At 38.2% G+C, this 18,725-nt stretch overlaps 1 protein-coding gene across 1 annotated transcript in view; it reads right to left on the bottom strand.

The window, feature by feature from the left end:
- Positions 1 to 17,729, bottom strand: part of LOC127437961 (uncharacterized) — a 22,336-nt gene extending 4,607 nt beyond the window's left edge. The window contains exons 1-5 of the mRNA XM_051693143.1: positions 17,640 to 17,729; positions 16,714 to 16,846; positions 11,981 to 12,310; positions 8,369 to 8,528; positions 1 to 47 (exon numbers count right to left, since the gene is read on the bottom strand). The exon at positions 1 to 47 is cut by the window's left edge and continues 80 nt beyond it. Coding sequence (XP_051549103.1) covers positions 1 to 47; positions 8,369 to 8,528; positions 11,981 to 12,310; positions 16,714 to 16,735 — 559 coding nt within the window. The 5' untranslated portion in view covers positions 16,736 to 16,846; positions 17,640 to 17,729. The remainder of the gene's footprint in view (positions 48 to 8,368; positions 8,529 to 11,980; positions 12,311 to 16,713; positions 16,847 to 17,639) is intronic.
- Positions 17,730 to 18,725: the final 996 nt, after the last annotated feature.

Genomic DNA, 18,725 nt, shown 5'->3' with positions numbered 1-18,725 from the left:
AGATGTTGTTCTCCTGATATTCCACCTCCAGAGGTAGAGAGAGACTGCTGTTGAGATCAGACTCACTGATGGAGGAGAATAAACTGTTTCCTTTGTACCAAGAGAGAGTCACCTGTGTCACATTCACCACTGAACACACCAACACACATTTACAGCTTGAAGAACTTTGAGAAGAGTCTCTATAAAGTCTCTATTTATAGTTGATTAATCTGAAAGTAAAGACCAGCTCATTGAATGTCTCTGTTGCTCTAAATACACGTAAATCTCCTTAAAACTTTGAACGATTTTAAACTGAATCTCATTCATTCAAGATGGACCTTGTTGAAACACTTTACTGGCAAAAACATGCTGTACCCAGACGAAAGAATCACATAAATATGAATACAATATTAATATAATAATATAAGATTTACTGCAATATCTGTATGCATATTGAAAAAATATGAACTATGTGTAAAGAACTCACATTTATGAAATGTAGGAAAAACAGGAGCAAAGCACACAGATGAGAGAAAATCATTCTGGCAGACACGTCTTGCACTTCATCAGAAAACTCTTCTTTCATTCATTCAGTAATTCATCCTAAATGATCTCAGCTTTATGATGACCTTTTCTCACGACAGGAAACTATCTATGCATGCACAAACCTACTTCTACCAGACAAACTCTTGTGCTTTATCAGAACTTCCACTCCGCAGCATAAACCACATTGAACTCAGAGAAAATATAAGTATTCAAAGCACATTTAAAATTTCAGTGTTTTCTCAAATATAGCACCAGTTCATCTGCCATTTCTCAACACATTCTGACACTTTTTGACTGCATAACAGAAAACTAAGTTGATCTTTGACCTTGTTGTTCTCATTATAAGGTTCATTTGCAGTTGTGAAAAGAAACTGCACATCACACACAATACATTCTCAGACTTGGTCGGTTTATCTACCCAGCAGAATAAACCACACGTCTTGAGCTCAAACCCTCAATTTACTGACCTCAATAACAGCATGCATCTGTTCTGTTTAGTATAACACAAAAAACTCAAAGTTCAGCAACACTTTTCCTGAACAGCGGTTTAATTTAATATTTAAATAAACATGCAATTTCTTTATTTATTGCACAGTAAACCTTGGCAGGGTGATCAGGATCATGTAGTGGAAAGGTCTTGCAACATCTTGAAGGGGTTAATTTTGCAATAATGACGAGCTGACTGTACATTACCCGCCTTACATGGCTACTTACCAAATAAATCATGCTAAACTGCTAATTTGGTACTAGAAAATCACTTGCCATTATATCAAACACGGTTGAAAGCTATTTGGTTCATTAAATGAAGCTTAACATTGTCTTTGTGTTTGTTTTTGAGTTGTCACAGTATGCAATAGACTGGCATGTCTTAAGGTCAATATTACGTCAGAAACAGCTTTCTCTAGAAACTCATCAGTCAATCATTGTTTTGAGGAATGAAGGCTGTACAATGCTTGAAATTGCCAAAAAACTGAAGATTTCATATAAAGGTGTACACTACAGTCTTCAAAGACAAAGGACAACTGGCTCTAACAAGGACAGAAAGAGATGTGGAAGACCAGATGTACAACTAAACAAGAGGATAAGTACATCAGAGTCTCTAGTTTGAGAAATAGACGCCTCACATGTCCTCAGCTGACAGCTTCATTGAATTCTACCCGCTCAACACCAGTTTCATGTACAACAGTAAAGAGAAGACTCAGGGGTGCAGGCCTTATGGGAAGAATTGCAAAGAAAAAGCCACTTTTGAAACAGAAAATCAAAAAGAAAAGGTTAGAGTGGGCAAAGAAACACAGACATTGGACAACAGATAATTGGAGAAGAGTGTTATGGATCTTAACCCCATTGAGCTTTTGTTGGATCAGCTAGACTGTAAGGTGCGTGAGAAGTGCCCAACAAGACAGACACATCTATGACAAGTGCTACAGGAAGTGTGGGGTGAAATGTCACCTGAGTATCTGGACAAACTGACAGCTAGAATGTCAAGGATCTGCAAAGCTGTCATTGCTGCACGTGGAGAATTTTTTTGATGAGAACTCTTTGAAGTAGTTTAAGAAGTTCTGAAAAAAGATTTCAAATTGTAGTAATTTTTCACATGCAGAGGCAACTGAGATTCGTCCTCCGCCACCCGGATTGAGGCGAGTCACTATGCCACCACGAGGACTTAGAACGTATTGGGAATTAGCCATTCCAAATTGGGGAGAAAAAAAAAGAATGGATCATTTATATTTTCTCTCATTTTCTTCCATTTTACTTTTTCTTAATTGTGACCTCAGAAATGAATTTTGGAATAATTGACTCATAAACAATTTTCTGTTTTTGAATTTCTTTGTGTCTTGCAGTTTGTGGGCTGTACCACATGGTTTAGGGAACGGACTGCAGGTCCATTTCTCTGTATGACATTCACTGGAAGAAAACTGCTGCATGGTGGCTGGCTAAGTGAAGAAACTTATTTGCAGGTAAATTACTTATAAAGAAGTTAATATATAAGAATAGATCTATATCAATACATTTATGTAGCCTAAGTTTTTGGAATGATAGCGTAAAATTAGGTGCTCTTTAACACAATTGCGGCTGGCTGGACTGACCAGCGGGTACATGGCAGTTTTCTGACATTTCAGTAATTTGACCATCCTAATGGCAAATAAATTCCATAAAAAAGCATTAATGAAATGCATAAGAAAAGTTTAATAACCCTAAATTTAAAAGGAAATGAAAATGAATCCAGAGGTCACCACTGTTTATTGCAAGTATGCTTTGTAAATAAACTTAGAGAAAAAAATTATACAAGTGGCAGGAGGACTGACATATCATGTGATCCGTCAGTGCCAGCTTCTGCCAGCCAGCGAGAGATCAAACCCCTGTCAACCACTGCACGAAGCGAACAACGTAAAGCCGAAACCTTTATGCTTGCGTGACCCACTTAAAGTGTAGAGATAGCTTGGCGCCAAGTTTGTCACACGAATGGTTTGTCCACTCTCTTGCTATTGCCCGCTTGCCAACCCCTCCGCGTGGCAAAGGTGGCACATGTGCCTTCGGTTGTCGATCTCTGGGCAAGCCTTGTAAACTACTCCTCAGCGTATACACAGTCCATTCCCTAACCCACACCCCCGTGCTAACCGTGGGAGTATTAGGGTAATGTGGGACACTTTTTTTTTCTCCCAATTTGGAATGCCCAATTCCCACTACTTAGTAGGTCCTTGTGGTGGCGCGGTTACTCACCTCAATCCGAGTGCCTCCGCTTCTGAATCCACACATCTTATCACGTGGCTCGCTGTGCATGACTCATGATACTCTCCGCAATCCATGCACGATTTACCACGTGCCCCATTGAGAGCCACTCAGCTTTATGAATTTGAGAGTCACTCAGCACGCCCTGGATTCGAACTCACGACTCCAGGGGTGGTAGCCAGCATCAATATTCGCTGAGCTACCCAGGCCCCCCCAATGTGGGACACTTTTTGCAATTCTGACATGTGTACCATATTTCCATATGAAGCCAAAACAATATATCAACACCTTATGTCATTATGAAATCCCAAAGATGTTCCCTTATCAATTCAGAAGATAATTTTCAGATATTGTACTCAAAGGGAAAATGGCATATATATTAGTGTTCCTTGTGCCAAATCGTTTAAGAATTTGTGGATTTTCTAATCTTTCTAATTGCACTGAAATCTGGGATGCTATTTTTTGGCTTAGAAATAGTTGTGGTGGCTGGTGGTGGGTCGGTCTCTCACTGGCAGTGTAACAAGACTTTTGAATGAGATCGGTGCTCTGTGGTCTGCTGGAGGGGGTCGATCTGTCATCTCACTAGGAGCAAACAGGCTCACCTTGATCTGTGATGGATTGAACGGAAAGATGACAGAGCCTCAAAAGCCAGCCTGGGCATTTGATGGTGTCGCTGATTTTGCCCGGGCCTTGGAGAACAGTGGCATAAACAATGCCCTGTCCAGTCTTCTGCCTCCACTCTCCCTGGTGATGACCCTCCCCTCTATCCTCCAGTGATGTTTAAGGCTCTTAAACAGAGCTCTGTCTGCTGGCTGCAGGTAATGAGTGGTGTGGGATTGTAGGCTAAGAACAAAGACATTGCTGTCCTTCATCAACTTAAGAACGTCCAAGTTGTAAACATGTGAGCTGTGCCCATCCACTAGCAGCAAATGGGGTCGTGGGTCACCTTTTGGGAGATGCAGCAGAAACTGTTTTCCCAACTCCAGGAACAGGTCACTGTTGATCCACCCATTATCTGACATCTTTACTGTTGTGTTGGGTGGGGACCCCAGGGTCATGGTGGGTCCATACCCACCAGCAGCATTCAGGCTAACCAGGCAGGTGGTTGTATCCCCTTTCTCCCCGCCAGTCACCTCAAAACAGGGGGATCCAACCTCGGCCACCACCCTGGTGGAGAGGAAGTGGTCCTGCAGCACAGTTTCATCACAGTTCCAGATATGCGATGGTGTGTCCTCTAACCCCAGGGTCTTTATTATATCTTGGAACTTGTCAAACCAGTCCATTACAAAAGTTGGGTTGAACCCCGCTGCCCTTGTTGCAGAGAGGCCTTCTGGATTCCTGATACCCAGATGTGAGTTCCTCCGCATGAATCCCCGGAACCAGCCATAGCCAGCCATGTCACTCACTGTACTGAAACCCATTTTTTTGTGCAAACTGAAATGCTATCTTTTGGATGTCTTGCATTCGCAAGGGAAACCCCCATCTCCCAAGGACTATTTTCATGTCTGCCAGCTCTGCCTCATTACTGGTAGAAAATATGATGGCCTGTTTCTTTTACCCTGCACTGAAGTGTTCAACTTAGGGATGATCCAGGCCCTGGCTAATAGCATCAACAATCTCCCTGTATTCAGCCATACTCACCAGCTATTGGTGGATAGGAGAGAGTAGAGTTATAGAGCCAATTAATGAATGGAGATTATTAGGAGGCCATGATTGAGAAAGACCAGTGGGGGGGAATTTAGCCAGGACACCAGGGTTACACCCCTACTCTTTACAAGAAGTGCCCTGGGATATTGTAATGGCCCAGAGAGTCAGGACCTCAGTTTAGCATCTCATCTGAAGGACAGTGCTTTTTTTACAGTATAGTGTCCCCATCACTATACTGGGGCATTAGGACCCACACAGACTGCAGGTTGAACACCCCCTACTGGCCTCCCTAATACCTCTTCCAGCAGCAACCTCAGTTTTCCCCATGAGGTACTGGCCAGGCTCAACCCTGCTTAGCTTCAGTGGGCAAATGGTCTTGAGCTACAGGGTGATACGTCTGCTAATACACGTAGGGGCATTTAACTTTCCTAATGCATATTTTCTCAATTGAATAATGTAGAATATATGAATGTCCCACATTTGTCAAAACATGCTTTTCTAATGTGGGACAACAAAGATTGCTTCACATTGTCACAGTATTATTGCAACATTTGATGTACAAATTCATCACAAACATAATTTGATAACAATTTAGAACATTGTTTTATTTATAACAGATTTATATCCTTAACATTAATTTTGTCTAAATGCTATGTCACTGACCTTTGAGTGGACTTCACAAGGGGTACTTCCTGTTTGACGATTTTCCCGCCCACATCACTTCCACGTGATTTCAATCACTTGACACCCCTGCTTGGATTCAACACCAATCATGTTAACTTTAATGTTGTAAAAGAAGAGATAAATGCACTGGAGCTTAGGTGTCCCACATTAGTCAGTGTCTCACATTACACTACTCCACCCTGGCAGCCCACAGCGCAAACTGCAAGACACACACACACACACACACACAAAAAAACATAAAAAAAAGTGTAAAGTTGAAAAATGGAAAATTAGTGATGAGTCAATTATTCAAATAAATAAACAAATTCTAAAGTCGCAAATTAGAAGTATTAAAATTGAAGAAAAGGAGAGAAAAGGACTTTTATCCATTCTTGAAGTAACCGGAAAAAATGAAAAATGAAAGTTTCAAACCGTTTTTCTATTTATGCATTTGGATTGGCAACTTTCATGGCAAAATCGTCAGGATTCGTACGACTTACACGGACCGTAACTGTTGTTAATTTGAAGTCTGTAAAGTTGTGATTTTTATTGACAGTTTTCAGTTACCTGGAGTTATTTCAAAAGAATTACATGTTAAATGTGTTATTTGTGAATTTGCTAAACTCTTTAGTTACACAACCTGATGTAAAATCAGCTCTCTCCATTTATTTATTTTGGCATTGTGTTCTCAGTTCTTGATTAACATTTCAAACAGAGATGGTATAAATAATATCAGATAAATAACAACAGCTGGTCTGGTATATCTTTAGTTTTCTTCTTAAGACTTTAACACCCCAGAGTGGATTTTTGTGGAACTGCACCATGATTCTAACAAAAGTCTATTTATATTTCTGTCAACTTCTATTGCAACATTTCCAATTTTGATGGAATAAATGACAAATAGCAGTACATTTTCAGTTGACATATTTTAGACACAATTTCCTAAAGGATCAAATAATAAACTCATATTACTCAAAGTGTTTTTAAACTTTAATTTAGCTTTATCACAAATATAAATTAAAGCATGTGGGTTTTGTAATAGGTGTTTGGCAGATGCTATTTGCACCCTGGAGATTCCTCTGTGCTGTATGTTAATGTTTAAATTGGGATGCAAAAATATAATATAATAGATGATAACTATGATGAATAATAATAAATCATATATGGGATGCAAATACAAATAAATGGCACTATTGGCAAAGGGTGTAAATAGCATCTGTCTTGAACCAAAACAACCATCTGATTGGACAAAAATAAAAAATAAAGTTCATTCATGTGCATACAGATTTCCGTTATGCCTGATATTAACATGTAGTAACACTGTTGTAACAATGTTTGTAATCATGGAACTAGAGATCCTCTATTAATAAATCTCAAATGGTCACTTAAGATGTGGTTGAGAAGCATGTTACACCATGTGAAAGTGGGAATTTCACGGATAAAAATGTCTATAAGTGACTTTCAAAGAAATTTTATAGACAAAATACAGAACCCAGTACAGTCTTTAAAGGAACAGTTCTCCCAAAGTGACAATTCTTCATCATTTACTCTTCCTCAAACTGTTCCAAACCTGTATGACTTCTTCCATAGAATATGATGTAGAATGACAGCCTCAGCCCCATTCACTTTCACTGTGTGGAAGAAAAAACTACGGGTCTGGACCGACATAAAGGTGAGTTAATGATGACAGAATGATCACTTTAGGGTGAAATATATCTAAAGTTCAGTGCAGTGTCTTGGAACTTGAATTGTGGGTCTATCTAAAGTACAGGAATATACAAAACTGGAATTCAAAAGTAAAAAACAAAAATCATTGTAAAAAATCTCAACATTTTCTTCATTGCACACAGTCTATGATCCTTGAGAATCCATTTTTAAACACAATCGCCATCTAGTATCCAGTGTCCGGTTTCACAATTATTTTATTGAAGTTCTAGGACAAACTATGAGTTTGTAAAATAAAAAGAATTAAACATTCGTAAGAAGTCTTTTCGGGAATACAAAATACTCAACTATTATTTTCTTATTTTCTAACTCAAGAAAAAAGTTCAGGAGGATTTTATTCTTAAAGTTTCATGAAACTGGCCCCAGATTTGAGAACTGTATGCTGCTGTGAGGAACTGATGATGTCAGATCTCTCCTCTGTTCAAATTATCTGGATCTGATGTCATAAAGTAGCACAATTACAGTAACCACGCCCACCACAGCAGAGATGACCAATCGGATCACAGCTTCAGTCGAACCACAACACTGGACAGAATCTGATGGAAGAAAACAAAACTGTGAAACAGAATTGTGCATTTCAACTTTTCAGTTTTTGGTCATTGGACAGAGACACTAAACAAACAGATGAAACTGGATCAGTATTGTTGGTGTCTGAAGTGAATTAACTAAATCAGCTGAATTAGCTAAACATTTAACAGCTGACAGAACAGATAAAAAGAGTGCAACAATTAAGAGTAAACAGATTATTCAGCAAAAACTCACAACAGATTTATATGTATGTGTACACACACACACACACACACACAAACACACAAACACACACATATATATACACACACGCACGCACACACACACACATATACACACACACATTAACACACATACACCCACACACATACACACACACACACACACATACACACACACACACACACACACACACACACACACACATATACACGTATACACACACACATATACACACACATTACACACACACACACACATACACACACACACACATACACATACACACACACACACACACAAACACACACACACACACACACACACACACATATACACATCAGACACACTGATGGAGGAGAATAAACTGTTTCCTTTGTACCAGGAGAGAGTCACCTGTGTCACATTCACCACTGAACACACCAACACACATTTACAGCTTGAAGAACTTTGAGAAGAGTCTCTGATGATGACGGGAATGGGCAGACGAGCTGGAAAATAAGAGTGAAGAAACAGACTGTTTATTTTGTTGTCTCACATTAGATCTTATCAGAAGTAGAAATCCCCACTCTTCAGTCTTCATACTGAAGTATTGCAATATTTATCTTGAGACTTTAAAAGTCTGTGCAATGCCAATGAGTTTTTCTTTTTTTTTTTTTTTTTTTTTTTTGCATCAGCCATATTTATTTGTTTGTCTTTATTTTTCCTCTATAAGTGTTTTTGATTGTTTTTTAACTGCTGGCCACAATGAGGTGCTATAGGCTACAGGGGATTAAATATACATTGTCAACTGTTTATATATGTTTCATATAATATTTTAATGATTTACTGAGACAGTATAAAAGCCACTTATTTCATTTTGGAAACTTGCAGTCCTTGTAATATCATGTTGTATATCGTAATTACGAGTTTTGAAATAAAAGGCGTGTCGACATGAAGATGATTTTGCAAAACTGTTTAAATTTCAGTGCTTTATTTCAACAATAGCTAATAATTGGTTATATGCTATATGACAGAGCTTATAGTTAACTAATGTAGAGCTTGACTCGGTTTGTTTTATGCACAATAATAATCTGCTAGGTTTGTACCAAATGGTGTAGATTTGTCTTGAACATGTTTCCATTGATCATGATATAAATATTGATGGGGGGGTTGTACTTGCTTGTTTTGATATTTGGGGGATTGCCTACCCCCAATCCCGCCCTTGTTTGTACCACACCTTGATAAACAGAAAAAAACAGGTCATGTAAAAGTGCTGAAAATGTATTCATTTATTCGTATCCACTGGCAGAACACAAAAAGGCTTATATTGCCGTCGTTCACTGTGTATTTGTTTAACCCTTGTGAGACCTTTGGGACATTTTTGACTTTTTCATTTTAGTTTTTTCGATCATTTTGGCTGTGTTAATGCCAATGGCATAAATTTTGCCAAAGGTGTGTATTTTTTGGGGAATTTTGATATTTCAACCTCAGTTCCTATAATACATCTATAATAAACAAAATAGTTACACTCAGAAACTTTTTTTTACTTTTATCCCCTTTTCTCCCAATTTGGAATGCCCAATTCACACTACTTAGTAGGTCCTCGTGGTGGCACGGTTACTCACCTCAATCCGGGTGGCGGAGGACAAGTCTCAGTTGCCTCCGCTTCTGAGACCGTCAATCCGCGCATCTTATCACGTGACTTATTGTGCATGACACCGCGGAGACTCACAGCATGTGGAGGCTCATGCTACTCTTCACGATCCACGCACAACTTACCATGCGCCCCATTGAGAGCGAGAACCACTAATCGCAACCACGAGGAGGTTACCCCATGTGATCTACCCTCCCTAGCAACCAAACCAATTTGGTTGCTTAGGAGACCTGGCTGGAGTCACTCAGCACACCCTGGATTCAAACTCGCGACTCCAGGGGTGGTAGTCAGTGTCAATACTCGCTGAGCTACCCAATCCCCCTACTCTCAGGACCTTCAGGACAAAAATGTCCCTAGTGAAACCCATTAAAACTGCAATATTTGATGCCAGTGCCATTAAAGCATAAAATCATGAATTCTATGATATTATGCTTTCATTCCGGAGCCCTGGCTTCAAAATTTAAATGTTAATATTTTCCACCAGATGGTGCCATTTTTCTCATGTTTAGCCTATGGAGCAAATACAAGCTTTTCCCTTATTTTCTGTTTGCTGTATTATAGAGCACTGCAGGCCAACTGAATAAATGATGCAGCTAAAATTGTGTGGGTGCGTTGGTATGGATGTCAGAGTGTGTTTTGTATGTGTGTATTGAGAAATGTGTGTGTGTGTGTGTGTGTGTGTGTGTGTGTGTAAAAAACAACAGTGGCATTTTGTAAACAAACTGGCATTTAAAGGGTTAAATCATGAAAATGAATGAATTTTTGGTAGTTATGATCAGGACTGATGTTGGTTTACAAAATTAACTTATTGAAAGTGGAAAATAATACTAATATATAATATTATTATGGCAGATTTTGACGCAGATATATTTGTCTTCTAAGGACCTTTTTTAAATTGATGCACAAGGGTTAACTTTGGATTCTTCCGTATTTTGTTTCCAATTTAAATGCGTGACGTATAATAACGAATTGTCTTTTTCCGGCAGATCCCGCCTCCTACGTTCTGATTGGCTACTAAGGGCTACTTACAAGCGGTCTGCGATTGGCCAGTTGAGAAGTCGTTCATATTGCCTGAGTAAACAGAGGACAGAAAAACAAACAACCACTAAGTTCGAAGTTCAATGCAAATTTTAATTGGTTAACATTAGACAAGACAAAAGTATCACGTGCATGTATGAATATTCCAGTGTGTGTGTGTGTGTGTGTGTGTGTGTGTGTGTGTTTACTCTCTTCTGTCCTATTCAGCTGATAGACATATTTACTATTCGATATATTCCATACAGCTCAGTATAAGATATGTAACATAAATTGTCACATCTTTTCTACAACGTCTTATCATTAATTAATTCTACAACTAGTTTTTAATAATTTAGAATGTTTAACTACAGGTGAAGTGCTTAAAGTTTGATACATGTAGTCTCACTCATTATTGTCCAGGACAAAGTGATGTCACATATAACTAATTATTTTCTTTCCAGTACATTTATCAGACATTTACTATTCGCATATCGCGGCCCCCTTAGGCATATCGCGGCGGCCTGTTTCAGCTTATCGCTGCCCATTCGGCCCCGTTTTGCGGCCAGCCCACCGGGAAAAGTCCTGGTTCTCCCTATGGCAAGTCCGCCCCTGCTTGACACCTTGGCACGCAGAACTCACGCTTACTTCCGCATTACACATCCAGGGATTTGCACTTGATGAACTCATACAAAATAGCTAACTCATAAAATATGTACGAATTTTCTTGAGATCATGTTGGCCATTGTGACGAGAAGGAGGACGTGGCCGGGCCGTGAGGATGCACGCCTGGCACTGAGTTGACCCAATCAGCGGGAGAGAGAGATAAGGAGGAGCCAGAGACGCCAGAGAGGGAGAGAGAGAGCCGCATGCAGCCGCCTCTGTACACCTCTCTCTCCCTCTCTGGCATCTCTCTGGTGTGCCCTGATTGGGGAAATTCAGCGCCAGGTGTGCATCCTCACGGCCCGGCCACGCCCTCCTCCTCGTCACAGCCATAGAGTACACAATGTAAAAACAGCAGAGGTGTAATCATTTAAGCTTAACAAGATGAATCTGCGTTTTAAATCGTATTTAATGCTATAAGACTCACCTGAAGTTTCACCTTCTCTCAGTAGTGAGCTCCTACTGACTGTAGGTGTTGTAACAGGAGCTTTAAACCAACAGGAAAGCAAACATAAAAGAAAACAATAACCAAAAGTGAAATGCTTATTCCACTCTTATCATGCCTGAGTGAATGTAGTGTATAGTTCACATTTGATATGAAGGAAACACAGGCTGTATTGATCAACTCACCATAGACAGTGATTGTGAATCTCTTGTGTGATGTCCTTGTGTTGCTGAAGATAGTTAGTTTATAAGGTCCAGCGTGCGCTTTGTTGATGTTTCCGATAGAGAGAGATCCAGTCCTTCTGTCCAGCATTAATTTGTCTCTGAATCTTTCATTTCTATCATATTTAGGGATATTGAGTTTATAGATTTCAGCAATGCGTGAATTTTCAGGTCCGAACCTCCAGAGTATCTGATCATCTGTCTGTATTTCAGTAAGATCAGTGTATAGTGTGACAGAATCTCCCTCCATCACTGACACTGACGTTATTCTGTCTGTCTCAACACCAAACACATCTGAAATAATAGCATGTAAGAAGATTCACAAAGGAAGTGGACAACAACAGGAAATGGGTTTATTTATTTTCAAGTTCCACTTACTGTAGCTTCTTTATGTTTCATTTAAAAATAAACGTTGTATGATTTAAACCACATTCACAAATGTTGCAGTAATCTCTGTGTAACCGCTATGTAATAAAAACTGTACTAAGAAATGATTTAAGGATAGCCAAGAGACTTATCAATAAACATCATCAACAAAAACACACTTACAGTATCAGCTGCAGAATAACCGATGATGAATAAAGACATATCCTGAATTAGCTTTAAATAATATAAATTGCATTATAACACTAAATTAATTTTAGATGACAATCAATTTCAGTATATTTTCTGAAGAAGCTCAGCAAATGCGATCCGATGTAAAGAGAGTTAGATTTAAAATATTTAAATGTTTTAAAAGGTTCAAAAGCTCATTTTCTGAAAGTGAACTCAGCACTGGACAAATAGTTCTGATAGTTTATAGTCTTGAAAAAAGTCTCGAACATTCTGAGAATGTCATTCAGCTGACTTGTTTCATCTACAGAACAGGGTAAGGCTAATTTAAGTTTGTGTAAAAAAAGGCAAGTATATAGACATAACAATATCATTTTTTCGTTTGGTAATTAATTAATTTCATACAGGGAATTTTGGCGGCATTTCTCCAAAAGTATAAACAATAATTTAATAGAATTGGGCTATGTTATTGTTCAGAAAAGCACACTGATGTTTGTCTTATTTTCCTGTGTATTTATTTTTCATTGAAAACATCTTTATACACATAAATGATATATTTTTTTGTATTATGGGTTAATTCATGACTGTCGTCTATTATTTTCAGTGGTGTGGAAAAGCAACTTTAATAAATAAATGGATGACTACCACGATTAAATTAATTATTGGGTAAATTCTGTCACGTGACACTATATTTTCACGTTAATGCCAATTTTCTCGACAAAAAGTGTTTCCAAACCAGTTTTTCGCGCCATTTGAAGTATCGACAGAGTTTATGCGCTCAGGATGCAAATTTTTAATATTAAACTGTATTAGTGTTTGTAGAAATTAACATATACCATGATTAAAAATGGTGTAAAAATATTGTTCATGTTAATTAATTGTGTAATGTTAATATATACACAAGACACAACATTATTGTAACGAGTTACCGTTACATTTAATAAACAATACTTCCATGGATAGACTAAATAAATGTTAATTTTATCATGCACTTTCTCAACTACTCCTAAACTAACATTTCTTCACTAAATGGCTCTTGTTGTCTTCACTGGAGATTAAAATCTCACATTGTTTTATTGGATGTAAATATCACTTCCTGTTGCAATAATTTGCTCTCATTATCGGGATTAACTGAAGTTTTTCTTCATTTATACCAGTGTCTCAACCTTTCTGACTTCAAGATCTGTGGTTATTCTACATTATTTCAGCAGCTTCATACAGTGCATCCGGAAAGTATTCACAGCGCTTCACTTTTTCCACATTTTGTTATGTTACAGCCTTATTCCAAAATGGATTAAATTCATTATTTTCCTCAAAATTCTACAAACAATATCCCCTAATGACAACGTGAAAGAAGTTTGAAATCTTTGCAAATTTATTAAAAACAACAACAACAACAAAAAAAACCCACACATGTACATAAGTATTCACAGCCTTTGCTCAATACTTTGTTGAAGCACCTTTGGCACCAATTACAGCCTCAAGTCTTTTTGAGTATGATGCTACAAGCTTGGCACACCTATTTTTGGGCAGTTTCTCCCATTCTTCTTTGCAGGACCTCTCAAGCTCCATCAGGTTGGATGGGGAGCGTCGGTGCACAGCCATTTTCAGATCTCTCCAGAGATGTTCAATCGGGTTCAAGTCTGGGCTCTGGCTGGGCCACTCAAGGACATTCACAGAGTTGTCCCGGAGCCACTCCTTTGTTATCTTGGCTGTGTGCTTAGGGTCATTGTCCTGTTGGAAGATGAACCTTCGCCCCAGTCTGAGGTCCAGAGTGCTCTGGAGCAGGTGTTCATCAAGGATGTCTCTGTACATTGCTGCATTCAACTTTCCCTCGATCCTGACTAGTCTCCCAGTTCCTGCCGCTGAAAAACATCCCCACAGCATGATGCTGCCACCACCATGCTTCACTGTAGGGATGGTATTGGCCAGGTGATGAGTGGTGCCTGGTTTCCTCCAGACATGACACTTGCCATTCAGGCCAAAGAGTTCAATCTTTGTTTCTCATGGTCTGAGAGTCCTTCAGGTGCCTTTTGGCAAACTCCAGGTGGGCTGTCATGTGCCTTTTACTGAGGAGTGGCTTCCGTCTGGCCACTCTACCATACAGGCCTGATTGGTGGAGTGCTGCAGAGATGGTTGTTCTTCTGGAAGGTTCTCCTCTCTCCACAGAGAAATGCTGGAGCTCTGTCAGAGTGACCATCGGGTTCTTGGTCACCTCCCTGACTAAAGGCCCTTCTCCCCCCGATCGCTCAGTTTGGCCGGGCGGCCAGCTCTAGGAAGAGTCCTGGTGGTTCCAAACTTCTTCCATTTACGGATGATGGAGGCCACTGTGCTCACTGGGACCTTCAATGCTACAGACATTTTTCTGTACCCTTCCCCAGATCTGTGCCGCGATACAATCCTGTCTCGGAGGTCTACAGACAATTCCTTGGACTTCATGGCTTGGTTTGTGCTCTGACATGTACTGTTAACTGTGGGACCTTATATAGACAGGTGTGTGCCTTTCCAAATCATGTCCAATCAACTGAATTTACCACAGGTGGACTCCAATCAAGTTGTAGAAACATCTCAAGGATGATCAGTGGAAACAGGATGCACCTGAGCTCAATTTTGAGTGTCATGGCAAAGGCGGTGAATACTTATGTACATGTGATTTTTTATTTTTAATAAATTTGCAAAGATTTCAAACAAACTTCTTTCACGTTGTCATTATGGGGTATCGTTTGTAGAATTTTGAGGAAAATAATGAATTTAATGAATTTTGGAATAAGGCTGTAACATAACAAAATGTGGAAAAAGTGAAGCGCTGTGAATACTTTCCGGATGTACTGTACAAGCATCTGCCAAATGTATGTAAATGTGGTTTCCACTAAGGCTGTTTATTCAGGTCCGAGGGTTTCACAGAAATCAGTCCTTCACCTAAACCCACCAATACACACACAGTGCATACATACAATAAAAGACTATGCAAACTCCTGGTGTTCACCTTCGTGCAATTAAGTACACACCCAATAGCCTATAGCCTGGCAAAAGTAAACAATACAGATAAAGATCAGTGGGTGCAACCCAACCAGGAAAATGCATGGGGGCAATGCGCATTAGAGCCGGCTATACCCAGCAAAACTGTTTGAAGTGTTCAAAATGATTCTGAACCGTCTGACCCTCAAGTTATGAGAGTGCTTTGCAGGTTTAAAGTTGCAGTTTGGCAGTGAATAATTTAATATGCAAGTAAAATTCAAATTACAACTGTAAAGCATGACTGTTCTAGCTAGGGATACATTAAATAATTATAAAACATACATTTTATATGCTGGTTTTATTGAAAACCAAACACTTTACACTTTACACATAATGAAAAAAAGGGAAAGTGGCTATAATGAAAATACTAAACCAGTACACTTGATGTACACATCAACTTAATGCATTTAAGTTTGTGAAGTAAAAATATATATATGATCACATTGCTATGAAATGTTCAAATGTATTGAGACTTAAAAAAAAAAAAAAAGGTACACAATTGTACACATTACTTAGCTTTTGCAAAGTTCATTACATTTGTGGGGAGAAAGTCCCCCCCAAAATAATAATAATAATTATTAAGATTTGTATGGCAATTATCAACCCCCAATTTTTGTTCTCATTTAAAAATGTTAAATAGTTTAAAACGTCATCTTTACGTCCATGTTGGTTTCAAAGATGTTCATTATTCAACACTAAGGTTTTTTTTTTCAGGTAATTGATTTGTGAAATGCATTTTTTATGCATTTTTGAATAATTTATTACATCTTGAAAAATAACTGCCATCACGTCATTGACCCACAGGCTGAAAGGTATTGTTGCACAAAGTTGAATTTTACAAAATGCTTGCAACATTTTTTTTTTAAATCTAAAATCCACTATTCAAAATTCATCTGCATCTGCAAATACTCCAAAAGAGAACCCATAAATGTCATTTCAATAAAAGGTAAAAAAAAAAATCCTACAGTAGGAGAGCATGAAAAGAAAGTTACAAAGTTTCCTTGTTTTTCAAATCACACACTTATCTCTTAATGTCAAATTTGTTGATTAACTAGTTAAAAAGTACATAAAAGAACACATATGAACACAAACTGCACAGCTTTGTTAAAAACTGAGGGAATAATTACCCAATACCAAAAACATGAACATACTGTCTTCCACAGAATAAAGTGTCTCTACAATGCAGCGATGAATGATTTGACATGGTTTGGCATAAAACACTTGCTAGTTCCATTGCAGCACTTCAGTCCACTTTTGCCTCTGTGTAAACAAACAAACAAAAACAAAACAAACAAATGTCAATAAGACATGAGCTTAGTGGTCTTGACACTGTAGTGGTCTAAAAATACAGTACATTCAAAATGTTCAAATGTCTCATTTATATAATTCCTGCCTTTTTAAAAACAACATAATTAAATCAACACTATTTTTAAAAAAGTGTTCATTTTGACAGCTTTTGTTGAAAATGTCTTTTAAATGTTGTCAGTTTACTCATAATTTTAGTCAGTGAGAATAACATTTTAGTTGATTGATAATGTTCAACATTTCAAAAACGTGTCAAACTCTAACAGACCAAACAATTTAAACATGTCTTAAACATGTAAAAGATACACCCAAGATATAACAGTCCTTGTTGTAAAAACCTAAGCGTATAAAATAATCAAAATACTCTGCTCAAGTAGGGATATTTCCTCTAAAAACCAATGTTTAGATGTTTTTCTTCTTTTTGTGCACTGTTAATATCTCACAGTATTTTCTCTTACAATATCTTTGTCAACAGTAGCCTATGTTGTAATTTCAATTGTGTCATTATTGTTATGATGCATCTTTTTATCATCTGATATTTGTTAGCGTTGATAAAAAAAACCTTTAACAACAAACATTTTCCCAAGTAATTTCATTGACGGATTAACAATTTATCATACTTTACAGCTCTGACCACAATTTGGTCGTTACCTCTTACTATATGACAAATTCCTAAATGTTCTTGAGGTCCAAATGTCTGAAAATAAATTCATGCAGATTAAAGCATTTATGTGCAATTTTACATTACCTGGTTTATCAGCTTTTGCCTCATTCTTCACTTTCACGTCGATCTATTTTTTTTACATTTGTAGACTAAGGTGACAACAGCGCTTAGAGCTGACAAGACTGGCACAACAATTCCCAACACTGTGCCAATCAATTCAGTGTTCACACCTGTGTCACTGGGAAGACTTAAAAATAAACAAAAACATCAAAATCACAGGAATAGCTCAATCGACAGCATTTGTGGCATAACATTGATTTACCACAACAACAACAACAACAAAAAGGAAGCAAAAATCGAGGTTACAGTGAGGCACTTACAATGGAAGTAAAATGAGCTATTTTTTGGAGGGTTTAAAGGCAGAAATGTGAAGCTTTTAATTTTATAAATGCACTTAATTCTTCTGTTAAAACGTGTGCCAGTTGTTAAAATCTTTTCATAGTCATTTTAGGGTTTATGGCGTTACGCTGTCATGTCAATGATATTGTAAAATTGGACATAACTTTACAGGTTAGTAAGCGATTTTGTGGCAATAAAACAGTAAGTATTGTAACGTTTACGGACTGGCCTTATTCACTTTTCATTGTAAGTACCTCACTGTAACCCAGATTTGTCTTTTATTTTAAAGAAAAGTTGAAATTGGCAGGCTGGGTAGCTCTGCCTCTGCACTTTTAATATTCCCATCCAATTCCACGAGTTCTTGTGCTTTGGATTTTTTGATGAATGAGGCATACTTATAAAAGCAATTTTAAAAATCCTCATCCAGTAATAATAAACGACTGTGAGTTCATGCATCCTTACCAGCGCTGAGAAAAGTAACTGGTACCACGTGTCACCGCCATCTAGTTGGCCGATACCAACACGTACAACGAAGGGAGGGACTTCAGTTTTTGTCTCAATATGTCAGACTCACAGCCACGCAATTGCAAGGTATCTCATACGAAATTATTTTAAGCATTGATAATAATATATAAACAAGGACAGATGCATGATTGGGGGGGACCAATTACCCCCTTGACAGCATTGGGGGTGATGTGTGCCCCCCGTCTACCCCAATTCTTCGCCCGCGCCTGCAATTAATTATACAAATTATTACCTTGTGTAACTGTG

The sequence above is a fragment of the Myxocyprinus asiaticus genome, chromosome 49, assembly GCF_019703515.2.
Source record: "Myxocyprinus asiaticus isolate MX2 ecotype Aquarium Trade chromosome 49, UBuf_Myxa_2, whole genome shotgun sequence".
Classification (NCBI taxonomy): domain Eukaryota; kingdom Metazoa; phylum Chordata; class Actinopteri; order Cypriniformes; family Catostomidae; genus Myxocyprinus; species Myxocyprinus asiaticus.
This window is presented reverse-complemented; position numbering and strand designations above follow the sequence as displayed.